At 41.1% G+C, this 24,298-nt stretch overlaps 1 protein-coding gene across 3 annotated transcripts in view; it reads left to right on the top strand.

Annotated features, from left to right (window-relative positions):
• Positions 1-24,298, top strand: part of MAGI2 (membrane associated guanylate kinase, WW and PDZ domain containing 2) — a 977,993-nt gene that overhangs the window by 769,729 nt on the left and 183,966 nt on the right. For all 3 annotated transcript variants that reach the window (XM_084811512.1, XM_084811513.1, XM_084811511.1), the window contains one exon: positions 15,464-16,099. In XM_084811512.1, the coding sequence (XP_084667638.1) occupies positions 15,464-16,099 (636 nt within the window). The remainder of the gene's footprint in view (positions 1-15,463; positions 16,100-24,298) is intronic.

The raw sequence follows: 24,298 nt of genomic DNA, 5'->3' as shown, positions 1-24,298 counted from the left end.
CTGCTGCAATCTTCTGTGTGTTTCCACTCCAGATGTTAGGGTTATTTCATGAGGCTAGCCAGCTGCAGTAATGCCTACACATTTAAGGCTCCAGAGCAGCTCAGGCTCTCAACATCAAAGTGACAGACTTACTGCCCAACCTGAAGCCCTACCACAGCTTAACTTCCCCTCAGGCTAGATGGAGAAGGGCTGAAGAAGCTGAGACCTGAGACAAAGACCATATCTACATGAAGAAAGGGAGACTGGTATTTGAACTATGCCCAAATTAGAGAATAAAAGTGGTTTATGCTAATAGACTTAGTATCACTGTCTTGATATCATGGTATTAACACATTTATATTGTCACATTTGATGAACCTGACATTCACTTTTCTCTTCTTGTTTAATTGCATCCTTTTATTTCCACGTTTGTTCTATATGACAGATAAAATTGTAATGGACAGTCTTTGGGTTTGGGGTCTAGACTGATTTATTTATTTATTCTGATACTTCATATCATTTCCATACTGATTTCCCCATGCCCTGTTAGTAAATATGAAAGATAAGGATGGAGGACCCATGGCACTGTACATATAAATTAGCATATATAAATGTTATTGCAAATCGGTGTCCTCCTTTTTGGTGATTCATAAGTGGCCACCCTACGGCGGGGGCGGGATCCAGCCTCACCCCTCCCTTGCTAATTATCATGACTATAGACTGAGCTCTATTGGCACTTTATTGGGCATCTTCCATGAGCAGGCTTGTAGATCCACTTCAGTGCAGGATTGAACTCTTTATTTGTTTATTACATTTCTAATCCACCCAATAAGCAGGGCAGATTTCAAACAGTTAAAAGACTAAATGCCATAGAAACAGTTAAAACTATAAAATACAATACAAATATTTAAAAGAACAAAACACAATACATTGCAAAGCAGACAGCGCAGGAATCAATAAAACAGCCATAAAAATATAGAAGTAGGTCTCCACAATGCCTGGGAGAAAAGAAAGATATTTGCCTGGCACTAAAAAGATAACTATGTAGACGCCAGGTGAACCTCTGTGGAACCATAAGGGGGGGTTCCACAATGGAGAAGGGCCTCTCTCTTTTAGCCACCCATCTAGTCTCCTTTGGTGGGGGCGCCTGGAGGATGGCCTAAGGATGATCTAAGGGTCCAACTAGGTACATACAGGAGGAGATGTTCCTTTAGATACTCTGGACATAAGCCATTTAGGGCTTTAAAGGTCAACACCAACACTTTGAATTTGCTTGGAAACGGGCTGGAAGCCAGTGCAGCTGACGAAGCACTGGTATCACATGATCATATCAGCCAGTCCCAGTTAGAAACCTAGAAGTTCTCTTTTGAACTAACTGAAGACTTCAAAGGTAGGCCCACATAGAACACATTGCAGTGATCCAACTGGGAAGTTACCAGGTTTGTCGCCGGCTCGGCCCCCCAGACACCAGCCCATGCTTTCCTGACTCACCGTGCGCTGAGTTGGGGAAGTGCACAGCCACCTGCTCCCTCGCCAAGCTGCCATTTTGTGTAAAACTGGCAGCTTGGCCTTTTTCATAAACAACCATTTACGCAAATGGTGGCCATAAAGCGGCCATTTACGCAACGTTACAGGCATAAATACACTATTAACGCCTGTAATGTTGCATAAATGGCCCCTTTACGGCCGCCATTTGCGTAAATGGTTATTTACAAAAAAGGCCAAGCTGCCATTTTTATGCAAAATGGAGGGTCAGCGAGGGAAAGGCCAGCTGTTCGTTACTCGCCAGGAGCGCAGCTGGTGGGGGTCTAGTAAGCAGCATGCAGCATGGGATGGGGTGAGTTCACCCATCCCTAGCCAGGAGCCCCCACAAAGGGATGCATGTACGGATCTAGTCCATTAAAATACATGGAGGTGCCCTTACATGGGTGGGAACATCATTTACACCAGGAACCACTGGATCAAACAATGGGTTATATAGTTTGCATTTTGATTTTTTTAAAAAATGTATTAGGAAAATCAGTGCATGGATTTCCCTGATCTCTAAGGTTTAATTGAGCCCCATATTTAGGATCAATCCTCCACGTCAGATTAGCTAGCTAGTTTTCCCACCCTCAACCCTTTAATATGTTGCTAGAGCCAGCTGTTTTGTTCCACAGCAGCATACCTACTGCACCGTATCTCTTCTCTGACTGTGGTGTGGTCTGGACTCCCTGGGGTGATCTATGTGGTATGGCTGCTGTGCGAAGACCTTTTTGCAGGGATTGATCTTGATTTCCTTTCTAGCTCTGTAATTGTTGGGCTTATTTCGTTATGGTTTTGTTATTGGTATGGTTTTGTTTCACCTGCGCTCTGCCCTAATGTTTAGAAGGTCTAGTCTTACGCAGTGCTTCTGCTGCAAGTGCCACATATTTTTCAATGACAAACATGATTACTTGGATGTACTGCATCTTGGTTGGATATCTGCACCTTGGTGCATAAACCCTTCAAAATACTGTGTGTGTACTGAATTTATTTCTTGAGCTCATGCATATCAAAAATAAGCTGTCCTTGGTTCTAACTTAATATTAAGGAAATGCTAACTTTATCCCGCAGTTCATCATGTTTGCCTTCTGCTTTATTGCAGCAGTATATCTCATGCACAGTTTTGAACTTTCACACAACTTATTTGGTTAAACAATGGAGCTTTTGTCCTAAGGAAAAAAAAATCTACCTTTAACTAGAGAGTGACTCATTTGTTTTTTTATCTCATCTGATATCTTATAGACATTTGCCTCAGCCTTTAATTATGAATAACTGCTGTTTTTAATATTACTGTGGTGTTGTTTTTTTAAAGAAAAGTTATAGATCAGTTAATAATTCACCCTATAGGTATAGAAAATGGTGTAGGATTAAAGATTTCTCCCTTATGGCAGGGTCTGCGCAAGGGAAGTAAAAATGTAGAAGACATTAAAATGATACAATTATAGAAAAAAATATAATCAGTGGCATTCTAATAGACTATTATAGTATCACAACTTTTACATGAAAAGTCCAGTTTTCAAATGAAATTTTCCCTGTAGGACTCATGTCTGATAATATCCCAGTGACCTATGCTGTTAAACAAGGCTTTGTCTTGGTCCCACTCCTATTCAATCGCTTTGTTAAAAATATTGCCTTAGATCTAAAAGGAGTTTCTTTTTTCCTGTGAAATTACATGAAAGAAAATTGTCCTTTCTCCTGTGTGCTGATGATATGATTCTCTTTTCTCATACTCAGATTGGCCAACATCGATTACTATCAGCATTGGCTAAGGGATGTAGTCCTCTTGAGATAGTCGGCAGCCTCCAAAGTTGCAGGCTGCCAAGTATCCAATGCAGGGTACCCAGCATATGGAGATGATCCTCGCCTCCGTGCGCCCTGCATTTTTGGCTGGATGGCTGATTTTGCCTGATTTTGCCGCGGCTTCAGGGAGGGGGCGGGAAGGAGGCCTCGCGGCGCATAGGAAGCTACGTAACGTGGCTTCTGCAGTTTCCTCTCCTCCCTGCCCCCGGGACCACCTCCTTTTCCCTGTGTCCACACTCCGTTTTTAAGCATTGACACATAGGTGGTATGGAGAGAACTGTACCAGCTACAAGGGGGCAGGGGAGGGGGAAAGGAGCACATTTTCTGGGAACCAAAGTCAGAGCCCTGGCTCCCACCTCAGTTCCCAGAAACCGAAGAATTCTGTGGCCCTCTAGACAGTGTCTAGTGCCATAGGATTGCTCCCTAAGTATTCTTAAAAAAATGTCTCACAATTACAGGAAGGCATCAGCTATGGTGTTTGGACATAGGGCTCCAAAACCAACGTGCAGAATTAATATTCGCTCTATCGAGCAAGTTTCCTCATATCAGTATCTGGGTTTATTATTATCATGATCTGGCAGTTGGTGGGGCGGGCACTATAAGTTGCTGAAATTAAAGACAGACCAGCACCTAAACAGAATATTGACTTTTTGGCACATAAGGGGTGGTCATCAAATTCAGCCACTTTGCATCTACTGAATGGAAAACTCTTACCACACTTATCCTATGGAGGAGAGACAGGAGGTTTGAAAATGCTCCTGGATATAGAGTTTTTTCAGAATAAATTACTAAGGAAAATCTTTGGGATCTCTAGGGGTCCCCTGTAGCATTCCTACCAGCAGAAAAGGGTGCAATACCAGTAAAATCTATTATTGTCAGGATGTTTAATCATTGGCTAAAAGTACTTCATCTTTCAAGTACCGGTTTACTCAAGCTGTATCTTGTAGAGCAAATGGGAGCTAAGTCAGCTAATTCTGCAACCTGGTTCCAAAGACTAGTGCACCAAATATACTATGACAGGCTTTTGGAGAATAGATCCATAGTGTTTCTATTCAATCCGACCTCTGTGCTATTTCATGCAACAGTATAGCTCCCTGGTATGCAAGGTTTAAAATTAAATGTGAATGTGAAAGCTAACTGAAGCCTATCTCCAATTTTACCCCAGAAATGTCCAAACCAGACTCAGGATGCAATAGATGTTAACTACTGTTTTAGAAGGACATTTTAACAAAATACCTTAGGGCACAATCCTACCGGGGTAGGCACCTCTGAACTCAGAGGCGACCACGTATCCAATGCAGGGCAGCAGAAGTGCGGAGGGGATAATCTCCTCCCCACTTCAGCTGTTCATCTCCGATTTTGGCTGTCTAGCCACAAGAAGGCAGAGCGGGGGAAGCGGCTGCCAGACGACACAGCGGATGTGTTGTATCAGCATTTCCTCCTTCCTCGCCCTGGAATGCTCCCAGGAATGCCCCATTTTCACCGCTCCACACTCCTCTTCCGAGCACGGGGCCATTTCACACGGCCTACGAGGCAGTGCGGGAGCGGGGGAAGGTCAGTTCCCAGAAACCAACATATCCTATGATCGTCTAGCCATTGACTTGTGGCCATAGGATTGCTCCCTTGGGATATTAGATTATGCCCATGTGGCAGTGGTTTGGTGGAAGGTTTCCTCCATTATTTATTGTCCTATTTTCTGCAGCTTGAACAAAGTTTTTAGATCCTGTTTTCATGGAGAAAACTGCTAGGTCTGATTTGGATAAAATTATTCTGTTTACATTTCACAATAAGCAATTTTATTGGCAGTAGTGGATTTGGCCTTTTAGCTACTAAACTTCAAACTAATTTCTTACTCTCTATAAGGAGTGAGAAATAACTTGTGTTGATTTTGAAATGCTGTTTTTTATGTGTTTCTATTGTATTGTTTGTCTTTAACTAATTCTGTGGTTTTAGTTTTAACCACTGGTTGTAACATGAAAAATTTTATTCATTAGTTCGTTCACCAGGGGCACATCTCTGCTTCCCGTGGCTGCATCAATGAATTGGCTGCCAAAATTTGGTGGCGTAATAGCAGGAGCAAGAAAAAATAGCCAGTTTGCCACCGAATTTTGTAGTGTGGCGGCAGCAGAAAAAGGTTGATTTAGCTTTGTTTCAACAGCAAATCAGCAACTGCTGCTTTTTCTTTTTGCTACTGCCTCTGTGGCAATAGCAAATCTGTCAGGGGACAGTGGGAGACACACAGAAGAGCAGGGCGGCCACCTGCGGCCCTCAAACTGTGTGTCGCTCACCCCTCTGCTGGGCTTCTCCACTGAAGCATGCTGTTTTCTATTCCCTTTAAGTTTTGAGAGTTTGGGATAAAAACTAACTAAATGTTTTAAAAAATAATGCAAACGCTACATTCGATATTGCATAAACTTTATTCAGACTGAAAGAGTGGACTGCCAGACAAATGTATTTTAGATTTCAGTGTCATGCTATTTCTTGTAATGTAAAATAAAGTAGTGCAGTGCAGACCTACTGTATGTTCTGAATATTTTCCCATGTGTGTATCTGCATTTCCATCACATTTTAACTCAGTTGCATTCATTTGCTATTACAGGAAAGAACACCTCATATATTCTTGTGTTTGAATTAGGCAGCCCTTCTGTTCCTTAATTTGGGAGATGGGAGGAAATTGTAGAATGTTCACATTGGCAATCCCTTTGCTTTTTTATGGAGATAGCTTTTAATCTCTTACATGTTTTGCTGGTGTATGAGAACATGTGCACCTGACTTAGCCAATTTAATTTGTTTCTCGCTATGCCTTTTGAACAGCCTCCTAAAATCCACCTGGCAGCTTTTTTTTTTCCTTTTTCTTTTTTTGCAGTCCAAAAAAGATGAACATTACTGCTCCTCATTTTCTACTGCTTAAACTCTCTGCACTCTTTCATGAAATGAACTTTGGAATGCATTCGGGATTAATCAGCACCACTCTCTAAACTCCCCTCCCATTTTTTCAATAGGTTGGTGACCAATTCTGAGAGTTGGTTTTCATCTCACAGATCAAATTAAATTATATTTGAAGTGACCCAAAACTATTCCTATAACCTTTTTTCTTTCTTTTCTTTTCTTCCTTTTTTTCTGAAGAAGAATTTAATTCACCCTATGATTAGAAGTTCTAAACGGCCTCAAGTAATAAAAAATATAGTTATTAAAGGATAATATTGCAATTTATGACTAGGGATATTTGGAATTCTATGCACATGCTTTACTATACCTTAACAAGTTGAAATTGCATATATGAACAGAAGATTTGTGTTAAATCTAAATTCAAAGAACATTTTTAATAATGTCATATATCATATATATGTGGTATTATACCCTGGTTACAATATCTAAAATATTTTCACTGCATCAGATGAGTGCTGGAGATGCAGGAAAGGAAGAGATATTTTCTTCTGTATAAAGAATATTGGAAGGTGTTTATTAAGGATATTAAAGATATTAGAAGGTTTAAATTGCAATTAACCCTTTTCACAATAATGGGATATATTAACGATCAGGTGGCAAGAGATTATATTGTGATCATAAATCATTTGCTAATTACAGCCATGGATTATGCTGGCAAAAGCTTGGAGAACAGCCCATATATCAACAATTAATCAATGAAAAAAGGAGATCTGGGCTGTTATGATTATGAATCAAATCACCTGTTATAAACTGTTATGGGATGGGAAGATAAACGCAATACTGACTCTTCAGGAAAATTGGACGCCTTTTAGTAATTATGGGAATCAGTATGGATGAAGTGAATTGGTGACATTGGATATTGGATCAGGTAGTCTTATTTGTTAAATATTTGATAGAGAGATTGATTATATGTTAATTTTGATTGTATAGAAATTATAAAAGGGCCTTCTCAGTGGCTGCTTCCAGACTTTGGAACTCCCTGAGAAGGGAGACTGGGTTGGTCCCCTCTCTGTTGTCCTTCCACTGGCAGGCAAAGACATTTTTATTCAGACAGGCCTTTGGCATAGAAGTTAGTCTGCTGTTGAAGGATTTCTTTAATTGGTCAGTGTTGCTTATGTTCTGTTATTGTTTTGTTTTTAATTTATTTGTTTTTAGGTTGTGTTTCAATTAATATTTTGTTCTTAACTGAGATTTTACTGTTAGCCACCTTAACTGCCATTCTTTGGCAGAAAGGTGAGATATAAAATTAATTTAATTTTTTAAAAAAAATTTAGAAAAGAACATAATATTTGCTTTGTTGGATCCATCTAGCTGGATCCATCTAGTTCAGGATTGTCTTTCAAAGAGAATGCATCCCACTAAGAAGGCATGGTCTTCCTCTGTCAGCCTTTAGCATCTGGTCTATAGTATCATAGGTATAATGCTTTTGTACATAGAGGCTCCATTTAGGTAGCATGACTAATAGCCGTTGATAGACCCATTGTACATGAATATGTTCAGTCTTAGAACACTTCTATATGGGCCACCACAAATCCTGGATGGGGAAATTACTTTTCTGTGGGAGTTCTGTAACATTTGTCAAATGGCCCCTAAATTTCAGAACCTGTTTTTATTGGCAGCTATACTTACAATTTATTTATTTATTTATTTATTTATTTTCTATACCGCCCAATAGCCGAAGCTCTCTGGGCAGTTCACAAAAATTTGGATTAAACATATCAAAAGATATCAAAGGCTAAAAGTGAATACACCCTGAAAAATCTTGTCTAGGAAACAGCTTGTGTCTATAAGGCATTGTACGAATGTTGTAAATTAATAGTTAAAGTAAATGGACTGACCCACTAAGTGAAAGATGAAAAATGAGTGTCTTGGTTAGGTATTTCATTCTGATATATTTGCTTTAGCTGCTGTGCCACAATGATCCAGCCGCAACTGTATCTAGTGTTTGGCAGGGCCCTGCTTGCCAGATTAACTTGAACTTGTTCTGCACTCAGAGGTACATACTTCATTCGCAGTATTAATCACTGGCAAATTGCTTTTGTAAGACCATACATTTTAAACTTCATGGCTTTTACAGTAATGGATCTCACAACAACTAAAAGGCAATGGGCTTTGCATTAAACTAATTAGAAATTTAGATCTTTGTCATAAATATGGTTAAAATTTCAGGTTGAAGCATATGTGTTTTGAAGTGGTATGATTACTACGTTTTCCTTAAAAAAAAAAAAAATCAGTTCATTTATTCCCCCTTCTTGTTTCCCCTCCTGCTGAGCTGTTTCAGAGAGGAATTGAGAACTGTGGGGCAGCACAGCGAAGAAGGCAGTCAAAGATATTCATCCGTTGATAACACATGGTTCCTTGCCAGGATTCCTGGGGAGTCACAGTGGCTGCTTTGTAGTTACCTCATGCTCTGTCATACAGCTACGCCTTTAGGCTGCTGGGAGGCTAGATGAGGAACTTCCCTGCTTCTGGGAGCTGTTATCTACATAAATCCGAACCTTTATATGAAGAAATAAAATATATCATCTTTAGTAGTGCAAAAGCTACACATGCCAATTTCTGTGTGTGTGTGCATGCTTGCACAAAGGTTTCTCCACATGCAACATTACATTTCAAAGTGTCCCAAACAGCAGGGTAAGTGCAGAAGATCATTTTTGCCCTGCTCTTCAAATCCGCTGCTGCCTTGTCATGCAGTTCACTGGCTCCAGGTTTTTTTATGATGATAAAGGTCTTCCCCATGCAAAGCCTAAAAGAGAGTCACTGATTTACCCAGCAGCCTTCTGCAGCAAGTAAAACTGTCCTTATTTCATATGGTCTCAATTTGAAAAGATTCATTATTTTTGTTGAAAATAGATTGCGTTTTAGCACAGACCAAGCTTATAAGACCAGCTCCATGCATAGTATCTGACACAGAAAAAGGAACCTGCCTGCTATTTGCACTCTGCATTCATCTATGGATTCCCTCTTTGTGCTTTCCTTGCAGTTTTAATCTGTGCTGTTTCATGTTTACCACATCAGCAAATAATCAAAGTCTTTTAGATTCTCATAATTTATTTTATTCTTCCTTTCCTTAAAAAAAAGAAAGAAGTTAAATGCTTTCATTTAAATAGATCTTACCACTGTATGCAGAACACAATAGAAATGTAAATAGCCTCGTCGACTAATCCACATCTGCCTGTGTGTAATTACTGGATGCATGCTGGTTTAGCACAAATTTTTTGAAAAGCCAGCTTTTTAATTAAAGCATGTGCACAGGGTAAAAGTAGAATTACACCAGATCTCTTAAAAAAAAAAAAAAAAAAGCTATATAAAATGTGAGCTCCTTACAGAAAAGATCCGCTTCCTGTTCTTATTCTCCCTCTATAGCTATGACTAAAACAACAACAAATACACTCAAATGCCCTTTTATCATTCTAATAAGCCTCCTGTAATCTCTCTGAGTTTGTATCTTGTAGTTGCGGAAATACAGAAAAGAGAAGGGGAGATATGCCCTCTTTGAGGGAATTGGGGATGAGGTGGGAATATCTCCCCAGCAAATATGCACACTGACCCTGTTCAGATGCACACTGGGGAAGCATAGTTAGGGTAACCATGGTGCATGGTGGTTACTGCTAACCACTGCAAGTGCTACTGCCACACATGCAGCTAACCATATTCCACAACATGGTTAAACTAACCATTGTCTAACCACCCTCCCTCCCGCCCGCAGGAGCGTGCATTCCTCGAGATGGACAGCCAGGTATCCCAGAGCCTTTGTGCTGGTGGCACCCATTTTAGCACACGGTGCTGGCGGTGGCCATTTTGGCACTTGGCGCTGGCAGCGGCCATTTCGACACTCAGTGCTGGCAGTGGATCCCCCCTCACCGTTGGGACGGACGCCACTTGCAGGAGAAGGGGCATGCCCATTGCTGTGGCGACACACAGCACAGGTGGCTGCAGCTCTACGGGCACTTCTCTGCTGGTGCGGATGGGGATCAGCAGCCGCGTCATATGTTGCTAGGCAGATCTCAACCATAGAGCTCTGTTGCGCAGGCTAGAGTGGCGATTCTTTCTTTGGCTGCTCTTGCCAAAGCTCTATGGAAGCTGCAAATTAACCACAGAGGGTGTTCAGATGTCACACTAAGCCATAGTAGAGCCCATTAACCATCTTGCAGCAAGTGGTTAGTGAGCATGGTTAGTCTGTGGTTAATAAACCACCATGGTTGGATCTCACTCCTCTTCAGACATCATGCTAAACCACCCTGGTTACTTCAAAACTCCTGCCTATCATGGCTTAGTGTGACGTCTGAGCAGGGTCAAAGACTTTTTGCCCACTTACTACTTTAACTTATTTGAACCCTCTTCTATCACAGTGGTGTAGGAGAGATGGTAATCTATGTGCCTCTCAACTTTATAAAGAAAACAGAAAGAGGTGAGCATCCACAGTAGATCACAAAGAAGAGAAACAGTTTCTCAAGATGCAAAAATAAATTGAAAGAAAGAAAGAAAGAAAGAGAAAGATGTTCCATCTATGGCTGACCTTGTATTACCTGTTGGACAGAATATCAGTGGCCACTGATGACTCCAGTTCCGGGGGGGCAGTGGGTTTTAGTTACAACCAGCCAAAGGTCTAAAGGTGCTATCCAAGGTGCTGAACCCATTTTGGGGATAAGGTTCAGCACCTTGGATAGCACCTTTAGAGTTTTGGCTGGTGGAAACTCAAACCCAGAATGGAATCACCGCCCCTCTGGAACTGGAGTCACCAGCCACCACTGCTGAATACTCAGAAATCTGTATGGTTCCATATACCATAAAACAGTCTTGGGTAGACATTAGCCATGAGTTACACTCCTGCACATATCAGCATATATTGCTGATCAGAGCATCTAACGTAGAAGGGAAAAAGGACTCTATTGTTGCTAAACCCTTGCCGATCTACAGCAAATCATCCGCCGATCTACCAATAGATCCCGATCTGTCATCTGCCCACCACTGCTCTATAACAGCATGAGAACTGCAAGGTTGCAGATTGGGGGGCGGGGGGGCAGGTGCACGTTTTTTAGTTTTCCTATGAGTTATTTGCATGTCTAAAAATGTTGCATGGAAATGGTTTATACACGTATTTGCCTCAAAAGAAGATATAGATGCTTGCCGGCCACTGTTTAAATCCTTCCTACCTATATATGTATTTGCTTCAGAAAAGAGATATGAGTACTGGCAGAGCAGTATGTAAATCTTCCCTATATCACATATTGCTGCTGTTCTTGTTTATTCAAAAATGTTTGAGATATTTCACAATAGAAAAAACCCACCCACCCACCATCCCAATTATACAGTTGGTGGTTCAGGACATATATCAGTAAGCTGTTGTTGCCAGCTCTTGCTTAACTGAAGTGCCTGCTGAAGAGAGTTGAATCTCGTTGGAGAAGCCAGGAGTCCTGACAAGGCCATTCTTAGTAAGACAGCCCTGAATTTTATTCATGGCAGCTAGCAATGGTTGATGGCATGACACTTCTGTGAGTAGAGAAGCTGCACCTACTTTTCTGGATTTCTCAGGAGTCCTTTCTTTACCAGTGTGCCTGCTAAATTCTATGGACAGCTGAGAAAATATCATTTATTATATCTGTTTTAAAGTTAATCGCAGGGTGATGAAGTCTAACCTGTAAAGTATACGGCTCTCTCCCAATCGATGGCTGCTGCTTTTATAGACATGAAATCCTAGGAGATTACAGTTGGTACATTCTGCAGTTGATTCAGCCTTCATCTGTAAAAGAACACCGTTTTGCCTTTTCTTGACAGGAGCTTTAAAACAAGCCCACAGAACGATGCAGAGGCCCTCTGTCTGTAACCTGTAGGCTGAGTAGGGCAACTTGAGGGATTTGAAATTTGCGAATTCTGATACAAACTGACCTGATCCATGCCACCTCATCTAAGCGGAACATATCCACTGATTTCGTACCTCTCATCCTCTGCTCAAAAACATATCAAAATACATTTAGGAATGCATATTTTGAGAGAAGGTACGTTTAGAAATACGTATTTAAATACAAAAATTGAATTGTGAATTTTCTGTGGATTAAAACAACAACAGCAACAACGGTTAATGCAGTAATGGGATGGTTATGCAAAAATGACATGGATCAGAAATCAGAGCAATACATCCATTACGAGCACTGGGTTCCTTGTAACTATTTGATGTGCTAGTTTACTACATGCAGGGAATTGTTTGCTTAGAAAAGCACACCTGCACCTACCACTCACCTGCTGTTGAAATTTGGTGGTGCTGCCAAAGTTGGGTAGTGCCACAGTGGCAAGGAAAATCACCGATTTCCCTTTAAAAGTAGGTGCATAGGGAACACACACCTTGTTTTAAAGCAAAATCGTGCTCCCCGCATGCTGTGTTCTAAAGGAAAATCTGAGGCTTTGTTTCTGCCTCTGCACTGCTGAATTTCAGTGGCAAATTTGGTGGTACAGCAACAATTCCGAAAAGGGTGCAGCCTGTGATGGGCTGCGGTGGGGAGGTTTGGCCCCTATATCAGTGGAAGTTGCCAGTCTTGCTCTGTCATAACATGTTGAGTATCTCTCGAGATCTAGAGACAAAAGAGGTGGGTCATCTGCAGCATGTTCCCATAGTATAGACACAGCGGGGAGAGGAGGCATGTCATTGCCTCACATGTAACAGAAAACTTGAGTATACTCTATGGGTTAGATAGAGCCTCTATAACCCATAACTCTATGGGTTAGATCCAGCCTAAGTTGGTTGAACTTATGCCCCACTGAAATCAGTGGGACATGTTAGTCATGACTGTACTCCAGACTCATTGATTTCAGTAGGAACTAAATGCAACTACCTTAGTCTGGATCCAACCCTACATCTTTAATGTGTGCCTGCTTCTAATGTGATTGTCCTTTAGTTCCTTGTTCTGGTATTTTTCTTTTACCATATAATTTTACCTATAAACTACCATCTCTTCAACTGTGATCTCATAAAGGTGTTAGTCCTCCTCTACAAAGTCACATCAGTGGTTTATTTGATCTGCTCTATCACGTGATGGAAATCTCAAGCGTCTAGGGCCTTGACTCTCAGCGATTTCAGTGATCTTTAAATCCCATGAACAAATAAAAAAGGAGCCTTAGAGACTAACAAATTTATTATGACGTAAGGTTCTGTAAGCTAGAGTCCCCTTCAGCAGAGGCATGAAGTGTTATCCTTAGTTGGCAGAAATAGAGTATACACACATGGGTGTATATGGGAAAAATGGTTAACGGTGGGGTCAAATGATGATAAAATCTAAGAAGTACAGCCAGCTACCATTCATAACATCAGTATTAGGGGATAATACTGTTGGGGTTCAGATGATCCCACACACGTACCACGTGTCCAAGAAACACATGAGGGGGAGTCACAGCCCTACCACCAATGTGCCTGGCTGCCATACCCCTATCACCATCACCACCACCATTCGTAGATTTGATGGGCATACCAACATGCATGAATAATCTCCATGCAGATGGAATCCTGATTAGACCTGAGCTCCTTTTTATGTGTGCTGAACAAGTGGGTGGCAGGGGTGTGGCCACCAGGTACATTTGCATTGGTGAGCAGAGCTAGCTCCATGGTCCCCTTCACATGTTCCTTGAAGGTGGAGGATGATCATCTGAATCTCCCTGGCCATCCTCGCATTTCTAAGTAAATCACCTGTAGTGTGACAGGAAGCCTTTGCCATATTCATGCCCCAAGCGATCAAATCGAATCTCTTGATAAATTCTAATTCAGCTGTTCCACACTGGAATTTCTCCCTTTGAAATTCCCCTGTGTGAGAAAGGCAAATTTTAGGTCAGCTGTAGAGGGTCCTGGGGGATTGAAATATTCTCCTACTCATTCCTGAGTGTTGCCATTTCTGACGTCCAATTTGTGTCCATTTATTCTTTTACGTAGAGACTGTCCTGTTTGCCCTACGTACAATGCAGAAGGGCATTGCTGGCAGGTAAGAGCACATATCATGTTGGAGAATGAGCAAGAGAATGAACCCTTGACATTGTGGCTGATGCTATTAGGTCTTCTAGTGGTGTTACCATTGTCCCTCTTGGTACAGTTGGCACCTGGGAGGTTGCTGCAGGGTCTGGCCACTGAGTTTGTGCCTCTGTTACGTGGCTTCTTGTTGCTAATGAATAGCCATTTTAGATTGCAGGCTGTCTGTAAGCAAGGACAGGGCTACCACCCAAGCCTGTATCTTTGGCTATGATAGACTGTAGATCCCTGAAGATACGTTGGAGTGGGAGCTGTAGATTATAGGTAGTTTTCTGTCACTTTCTCTTCTGTTTCAGTCCTGAAGTCGCTTATTCCTGGGTGCAAGTCTAGCCTTGTTGATCTGCTTTTTCACGTCATCAGCTGGATAATATACTCTAAAAATGCTTGTTGTAAATCCTTAAGGCTGGGGTGGGTAACTTGTGGTCCTCCAGATGTTTTGGCATACAATCCTGATGATCCCTCATGATTGGCTATGCTGGCTAGGGCTGATGGGAATTGTAGGCCAAGACATCTGGAGAGCCACAAGTTGCCCACCCCTGATTTTAGTGTGAATGCCAGTAATGCAGTTGTATCATAGGTCTTAGCTATAGACATCTTGAGGTGTGTTCCAGCATGGATGCTAGAAATATGCTGATATGTGTAGCAATTAGTGCACCCACACTGTAAGCTTTGAGCATAATCATGGATATGGCAGGAGGTAAACATTATGCTCTTTCTGATAATAAATGTGACTGAAAGCTTGTACTGAGTTTTCATTGTAACTATATATAGCCATATCACATGTAAAAGGATAATGAATACTGTTTCACATATGTGTTTAGAAGAGGGATCCTACTTTAAATACTAGTTTCCATAAGAAATTTGAAAGTAATTAGGAGTTTGTTTTGTTTGGGGCTATGAAAAAGCAAAAACTCTAACTCTATGCACATCAGAGTTAAAGTTCTCTGTCCTCAGTAGACTTTCTTTGCAATTTCTTTTTAATTTGGCAATATTTCTAAGCTTGAGGCAAAAATCGATACCACCTATGCCACCACCAAAATTATTTGTAGGCAGACATACTACTGTCTCAGTCATTTTAAGCTGATTGTGTCAGTAGCTGCAGAAGAGTGATGATCCCTTGTGGAGATCCCAAGTTCATTCAGTTTTTAAATTCAAGGGTAGTTGAAGTTATCTCATGTCATTATTTTTCTCTCTTTCTAGGTGATGTCATTGTCTATATTAATGAAGTTTGTGTCCTTGGGCATACTCACGCAGATGTAGTCAAACTCTTCCAGTCTGTTCCCATTGGTCAGAGTGTCAACCTGGTGCTATGTCGTGGATACCCTCTGCCCTTTGATCCTGAAGATCCTGCCAACAGCATGGTGCCACCACTTGCAGTCATGGAGAGGACTCCAGTAGTAGTAAATGGAAGACATAACTATGAAACTTATTTGGAATACATTTCTAGAACTTCTCAATCTGTTCCAGATGTAACAGATCGGCCACCACATTCCTTGCACTCCATTCCAGCAGATAGTCAGCTTGATAGCACATTCCCACCACCTGTTCATGATGATAATGTATCCATGGCTTCTTCTGGGGCCACGCAAGCTGAACTCATGACCTTAACCATTGTGAAAGGGGCCCAGGGCTTTGGCTTCACTATAGCAGACAGTCCCACAGGACAGAGAGTGAAGCAAATTCTAGACATTCAGGGGTGCCCTGGTTTATGTGAAGGTGACCTCATTGTTGAGATCAATCAGCAGAATGTACAGAACCTGAGCCATGCAGAAGTAGTGGATATACTTAAAGAATGTCCAGTTGGAAGTGAGACTTCTTTGATTATCCATAGAGGAGGTAAGTCTAGAAAGTCTGCACAATTACAATAATATGTATCAAAGGCTCTAAAATATGTTATCTATATCGTTGTGTCCTAACTGGAAGAAAAGTCTCTTCCTGCATTTGGAAAGAAAGAGAAAAACCCTGTTAAATATAATGAGGCATGTAGGCAAAATTTAATATTATAGTGTTAATTTCCCTTCTCCGGTGTTTTGAGACATTTCACACACATTAGTATTTTTGTCTCTGTAAGTAAAAGTGTAGGTGTTTCTGTCTGTCCCAGCTTTTGTTCTTTCTTTTTTGCGCGACATTTGTGTGCACAATGTTACAAGATGTATAGTGTTGCATTATTTAAGTGTAACTCTCATATGTGGATTGGGTCAAGGAGCTCTAACGATCAAGGGTAGTATCCAAGTGTGTTATTCCACTAGTACAAATAATGTTGCACTAGTAGAAACTAGGTTCCAAACTATGCCCAAGAGGAAAATCCAACTAAAAATACATTTGCGCAGTGCAGTTGTGCAACCAGTTGCACATTATGCTTGCACTGGCATAATGCGTGAGCACTTGCGCAAGCATAATGCATGAGAACTTGCTCAATGGAAAGATTCAGTGGAGCGCCATTCGCATTATTTGAGTTTGCAGAATAACACTGTTGGATACTGCCCCAAGTCAGCTAAAAGTACATCGTTCATACATAAGTAGGATGTTTCTGTTTCTGTGTGCATGTAACAATTTTGTAGGCACTAGTTGGTTCTGAGAGTGTTCTCTGATTTGGAAAATCCAAGATCTGGTTTGGTCCATATTAAGATATTCAGTGACAGATCTGATCATTATGCCTGTGGCATGTATATATATATATATGATTACTTATATCTACAAGTCGCTTATGAACAATTACTATAGATTAGATTTAATTAGAAACTACCCCATGGAATTAAATTGATTGAGAAGTTCACCAAAAAGAGAAGGAACAGTAATATGCAGATCTGAGGAAACTCTGAAGGGGCCCTACTTTCACTGTAATTGATAAAGTGGTGATTTTTCAGGACTTTTATTAAGCAACAAATGGTAAAGTGCAGGGCATGCAAAAATACATGCCTATTACTTCATTTTAAGTAATAAGGGACTAGGTCTGCAGTCCTGCCCCCTCCCTATATGTATGAATATGCAATTAGAGAACAGGTGGTCTCCCCTCACACCCCACTGCCATTATCTTGGGCAAGCCACCACTATGTTCAGCACATTCTGATGCAGGGTGCATTTGGCATTGAGGGCAGTATCCAATGGTAGGGGCTGGGGGCTGCTTGCTTATGCTCACAAACAGACACACTTAGATAAGAGTTTGGGGTTTGGTTTGATTTGATCGTCCCTTCCCCCCCCCCCGCCCCCGTATAATGCCAAAACAAGATCTGAAGTAACATTTTGGGGGATTGGGATGATTGATTATTTATGTTAGCAGTACTCGTGATTTTGCAAATAAGTGCTGGATCATATCAATCTAACCCTCTTTGTTGATTGTAAGAATTAACTCAGTAGTAGTGATGTAATACAAAGAGTTTCTGTCTTGAAAGGATGTATTTGGTTGGTTATGCAGGCATGGCTAGGGAGATCATAATCACATATATAGATCAATGATCTCTTAATACATTTTAGCCTTTTGCAAAACTAGAGCTATCCCACTCTTCCAACGTTTCTGGGGTCCTGCACACAGAGAGAATCACAGAAGGAGGTGTGTAAGTCAGCTAGTCCATCCCTTGCTCAGTGCAAGAAATCCAGAGCTGAAGCATCCCCAAAATATGGCTTGAAGAGCTCATGTCACATGTGCATACACTAAACATGCATATGAGAATGGGGTGTGTGGAGCAGGTCTGTCTTCACCAGCCCTGAGCCCCTACCTACACCCAGGCATGATAACACTGGTGCAGAGACTATACCCATAAATGTAATTTGCATCCCTGCAAAAGTTTGTGTACACTCACTTTGTACATGCCATAGCCTCTGTGCCAACATCCTGCATGTAAGTGCAGAGCAAAATGAGCAAGCCTGATCCCTCCTCCACAGCCATATGTTCAGCCCAATATATGTGTATAGGGCTTGTGCAGTGTGGTAAGTTTAATCACATGTGTGTTTGTGGATGCAAATCCAGACTGTGGTGGTTACTCTGCATTAATATGTTTAGAATAAAAGGGTGTGACCATGCTGGCTATGTGCCCTAAATAAACAGGAACAAATATCAGAAATCAAGTAAAGGAGGGAAGACACTTTCAGTATTTTTACCATCTATTTTATTAATTGTTTATTTTATTCCTATTATGCACTATACAAATTCCACATACATAAACATAACAAGTTGTGATTATCCTAGAAATATATTAAGTAATTATAAACAAACATATATACCTGATTGGCATTACTAATATTGCTGATTTACTAAATGAAGATCATTCTTAAAAACCTAATAATTAAGTATAAATAGTTAAGTATACATTGATGGCTATAACATTCCTTACGGTTGAACCTTTCCAAGAGAATAAAAACATAGCTATCATTTCCCCAGGATATCGTACCTCACATATTATCCTGTGCCTTATTTCAGAATATTTACCTTTTCTCAAAAAATCTATTATCCCCCTGCCTTCCTGCTCTAACTCTAATAATAGTCATCAGTTTTATCATTTATATCAAAGCCCAAACACTTGACATCCAATCCATTAGGGAAAGAGTATCTGTTGGCTTCCATCTGCAACTATTTGGCCATTCTGGCAGCAGTCCAGAAATGAATAATAATTTCCATACCTCCTTGCAGAAGTGTAGATACTACAAAACAATATCACTCTTGGGTCCAAAGGCAAATGAAAACCCATCATATGCTTTACATTTATTATTTATATTTATAAATATATAAATATTTATAAATATATATTTATATTTTCCAAAATCATATCCCACTATATCTCAATTCTAGGACATTTCCGGTAGATACGAGCATTATCTATCTATGAGCATTATCTATCTACGAGCGTTATCTATCTACGAGCATTATCTATCCTAAGCAACAGCTCTAACATGTGGGACTTGTACCCGGAGAGATGCAACTTGAGCTGCAGCTCTATACACACTTACCTGGGAGTAAGTCCTATTGAACTGCAGTTCTGAGTAGATATAAATAGGATTGTGCTGTTAAGCTGCAAGCCTATACATTCTTAAATAGTAGTAGGTCCTATTGAACTCCATTGGACTTATTTCTGAATGGATATGTATGGGATTGTACTATAAATCTCTTAGGAGTTAGGAGCAAATATCATAATGCCATTATACAAATCTATGTATACTTGGAATACTGTGTACAGTTCTGGTCACTGCACCAGGCAAATTGATGGAGGATAAGGTTATTAGTGGCGACTACTCATAATGGCTATATATTACCTCCAGAATCAGAGGTGATATGCCTTTTGGTACCAGTTTCTGGAAAACAGAAACTGAAAACAGAAACTGGAGACCAGAGTAGGTTTTACTCTGGTTTACTCCAGTTTTATCCTGGTTGTATTGTTATATTGTGGTTGTAAATATAATTTTATATTGTTTTACTGTGTGCTTTTTGGTTTTAATTTTTGTGAACCGCCCAGAGAGCTTCAGCTATTGGGTGGTATAGAAATGAAATAAATTCATACATACATACATATATACATACATAAATTAAATAAACCTGACCAGGAGAGTTCTATGTCCTCATTATGGGTTAACCTCTTGGCATCTGGCTGGCCATTGTGGAAACAATATGCTGGACTACATAGGCCTTTGGTCTGATCCAGCACAGCTCTATGTTCTTATGAGATGAAAAGGGGTTTTATAATAATCTCCTTTACATTCATCAAACTAGGGACTTTATTACACCACAGTGTCATTACCATATCCCTTTATTCTTCCCAAATCACTGGTTCTTATCAGTCTTTGCATCTTTCATGCTAAAAGAAGGCTGCTCTATCTTTGTGAGAAATACCTATAGCAATGTATCTAAATGCATTTTCTGTTGCATAAAAAAAATTATAAAATTCAGAACATTCTTCCACAATGTCTCATTGGGTTGTATGTAGTGGTGTCATTCTGCTAGGGCCAAGCGTCTCCCATTTGTGGAAACCCCATTTTTCATTATTGTGCAACTGTCAAATCTAATTCTTTGATCCCACATGCACAAGCACTCTCACAACTCCTTATAACTCATTAAGCTAGATCTTTGTAAACCACCCAGAGAGCTCTGGCTATTGGGCGGTATAGAAATAATAATAATAATAATAATAATAATAATAATAATAATAATAATATTAATAGATGTTGCTTGTGCTTGTTGTCCTGCTGGCACAAGTGTTAGCAGAAAATGAAACAACTACAGGAAGAATGCCACCTCTTGTACTTTTTCCACTGGTGTTACATTTGATACAACCCATTGGTTTTTCTTTGACATATTTGCTTGAAATGTTTCTGCTTTGTTATCTCTTGTTAACAATCATAGTGACTTTTGTAACGGCACAATTTCCTAAGTGCGACTTCTCACAAGCTTTTGTATTTTGAGAGCAGGTTCTTTTGAGTTCTTGTTCTAATATTTGGGTCATTTTAATTCAGTTAGAGGAATATGTTGTTCTTATGGTAAGAGATCTTCTGAATCATGACTGCTTCTGACGCCTTCCATATTGTCACCAAGCTCCTAACTGGGGAGATGAACCTGAAAATATTCTTCCATTTTTAAAAACTTATATCCTGTATTGCAGGGGTCTCTAACCTTTTTGGACCCATGGGCACATTTGGGAATTGGAGAAACTGCTGTGGGCACCATCACAAAATGCCTAATCAGTGGATCGCCCTTTTGGCATCTACCTGTCACATCTTTGGATCTTAGACTGTGTCTTATTCAGCAAAAACCTTTGTTCCCTGTCTACTGTACACCACAATGTCCCTTTAATAAGGGATTGTCTAATTCAGCTAATTGCTGGTGGTGCAATACAGCTAATGCTTCTTTTAAACATATGTTTTGGCAATGTCCAGTAGTTGCTTCTTTTTTGAGAGAAGGTTATATTATACAGATAAATTTTGTACTGGAACTGTCTTTAATATTCAGTGATGTGCATGTTCTGTATTTACCTGCTTTATGGAAATTAACAAATGATCAGTGTAAATAGATTCTCTGTGCCCTCTTGACAGCTAAAAGACTGACATTACGACATTAGAAGGATAAACACTCACTTCCTATAATGCGATAGAGTGAGGACCTTACAATGCTTTCAGTTTTAATGGGTGGCACATAGATGCTGCTACCTGCAAATTGATACTTATTTGGATATTTGGTCCACTTTTATTGAAGCCTATGTATAATTGCTAGAAGCTTATATGCATTTCATACATATCTATGTATGTATATTTAAAAAAATGGATGATGATGATAATAATATCATCACGTGCATGTAGGCACCATGTTGGGGACCCCTTTGTGGGTGCCATTGAAAGTGCCTGTGGACACCATATTGGGGACCCCTGCTGTACTGTATCTTCCTATTCTGGTAACAGATTATCTAATCTCCATATTTGATGAAGATGATGATTTTTTCCATTTATAACCCGCCTATATACAAAATAGGAGCCTCGTGTGGCGCAGAGTGGTAGGCAGCAGTATTGCAACTGAAACTCTCTCCATGACCTGAGTTCAATCCCAGCGGAAGCCGGGTCTCGGGTAGCTGGCTCGGGTCGACTCAGCCTTCCATCCTTCCGAGGTCGGTAAAATGAGCACCCAGCTTGCTGGGGGAAAGGTAGTCACGACTGGGGAAGGCAATGGCAAACCACCCCGCTATAGTCTGCCATGAAAACGCCAGCATAAGCGATGTCCTTCTAGGGGTCAGTAATGACCCGGTGCTTGCACAGGAGGAACCTTTCCTTTCCTATATACAAAATACTCTAGGTGGTGTACAAAGTTAAACACAATTTAACAAAAAAACAACACCCCAACAATAAAAACAATATAGCATAAAAACATTGTATAACAATCAACAAAGAAGAACGAGAGTTCTAAAAAGGGAAGGCCTGCCAGAATAATAGAGTCTTCAATTCCCACTTTAGAACATCCAAAGAGGTCAGTAGGCACATATCAACCAACAGGTTGATATGTGCCTACAACTGAAGGGCAACAAAGGAAAAGGTCCTCTTGCATGTGGCTGTAATCTCACATTAGGCAGCTGCAGCAGAGAGCCCTCAGAGGACCTTAGGTGGCAGACTAGGGTGTAGGGGAGAAGGTGGTCCTTAAGGTACCTTGGACCTAGACCACATAAGGCCTTAAAGTTAAGAACCAGCACTTTATATCTTGCCCGGAAACAAATTGGCAACCAGTGTAAACATTTTAAAACGGGTGTAATATGGTCTCCACAGGGTGTCCCAGAGACCAACCTAACTGCCATATTTTGTACCAGTCAGAGTTTCCAAACTAGATATACAGGCAGCCCCAAGTACAGCACATTACAAAAATGAAGCCTAGAGGTTACCAGCACATGCACTACCATTACCAGGTCCACACGCTCCAGGAATAGGCATAGCTGGCATTTATTTATTTATTTATTTATTTATTTCATTTCTATACCGCCCAATAGCCGAAGCTCTCTGGGCGGTTCACAAAAATTAAATCCAAACAACACACAATAAAACAATTTAAAATATACAGAACATTAAAACCACAATATAACAATACAACCACAATAAAACCTAGCAGCAGTGCAAGAGTTTAAAATACAGATTTAAAACAGCAAAGATAAAAATTTAGAAAGCTAAAATGCTAAAATGCCTGGGAAAATAAAAAGGTCTTCACCTGGCGCCGAAAGGAATACAATGTAGGCGCCAGGCGAACCTCACTAGGGAGCTCATTCCAGAGCCGGGGTGCCACAGCAGAAAAAGCCCTCCTCCTAGTAGCCACCCGCTTCCTTTGGTAGGGGCTCATGGAGAAGGGCCGCTGATGATGATCTTAAGGTCCGGGCAGGCACATATGGGAGGAGGCTTCAGGTAACCTGGCCCCAAGCCGTTAAGGGCTTTGAATGTTAACACCAGCACTTTGAATCGGGCCCGGAAATGGACTGGCAGCCAGTGCAGCTGGAAAAGTACTGGCGTAATATGAGCTCGCAGGCCAGTCCCTGTTAACAATCTTGCTGCCCTATTTTGGACCAGCTGAAGTTTCTGGACCGTTTTCAAAGGCAGCCCCACGTATAATGCATTGCAGTAATCCAGACGAGAAGTTATCAGAGCATGGATAACTGTAGCAAGGCTATCTCTGTCCAGATAAGGGCGTAGTTGGTATACCAGCCTAAGCTGATAAAAAGTGCTCCGTGCCACTGAGTTCACCTGTGCCTCAAGTGACAGTTCTGGATCCAAGAGCACCCCCAAACTACGAACCTGATCCTTTAGGGGGAGTGCAACCCCCTCCAGAACAGGTTGAATATCACCTAGCCAGGCTGATGAACCATCCACTAACAGTACCTCCATCTTGTCTGGATTGAGTTTCAGTTTATTAGCCCTCATCCAGTCCATTACCGTGCCTAGGCACTGATTCAGAACAGTCACTGCCTCACCTGGTTTTGATGTAAAAGAGAGGTAGAGCTGGGTGTCATCTACATATTGATGGCACCTCAGCCCACACCTCCGGATAACCTCCCCCAGCAGTTTCATGTAGATGTTAAACAGCATGGGGGATAAAATAGAGCCCTGTGGAACCCCATGGCACAATGCCATGGCACAGAGCAGTAATCCCCCAGCACCACCTTCTAGAATCAGCCATCCAAGTAGGAGCGGAACCACTGTAGTGCAGTGCCTCCTACTCCCAACCCAGACAACCTATCCAGAAGGATACCATGGTTGATGGTATCGAAAGCCGCTGAGAGGTCCAGGAGAATCAACAGGGTCGCACTCTCCCTGTCCCTCTCCCGGCAGAGGTCATCCCACAGGGCGACCAAGGCAGTTTCCGTTCCAAAACCAGGCCTGAAGCCCGATTGAAATGGATCTAGATAATCCGTTTCATTCACAGTGCCTGGAGCTGTCCTACAACCACCCGCTCAAGCACCTTGCCCAGGAAGGGGATGTTGGCCACTGGCCTATAATTGTTAACATCCTCTGGGTCCAGGTTAGGCTTTTTCAGGAGTGGTCTAATTACTGCCTCTTTTAAAGTGGCAGGCACCACTCCCTCTCTCA

Source organism: Heloderma suspectum, chromosome 7 (genome assembly GCF_057233095.1).
Source record: "Heloderma suspectum isolate Gila_16-S chromosome 7, 16-S_ref, whole genome shotgun sequence".
NCBI classification, from domain to species: domain Eukaryota; kingdom Metazoa; phylum Chordata; class Lepidosauria; order Squamata; family Helodermatidae; genus Heloderma; species Heloderma suspectum.
This window is presented reverse-complemented; position numbering and strand designations above follow the sequence as displayed.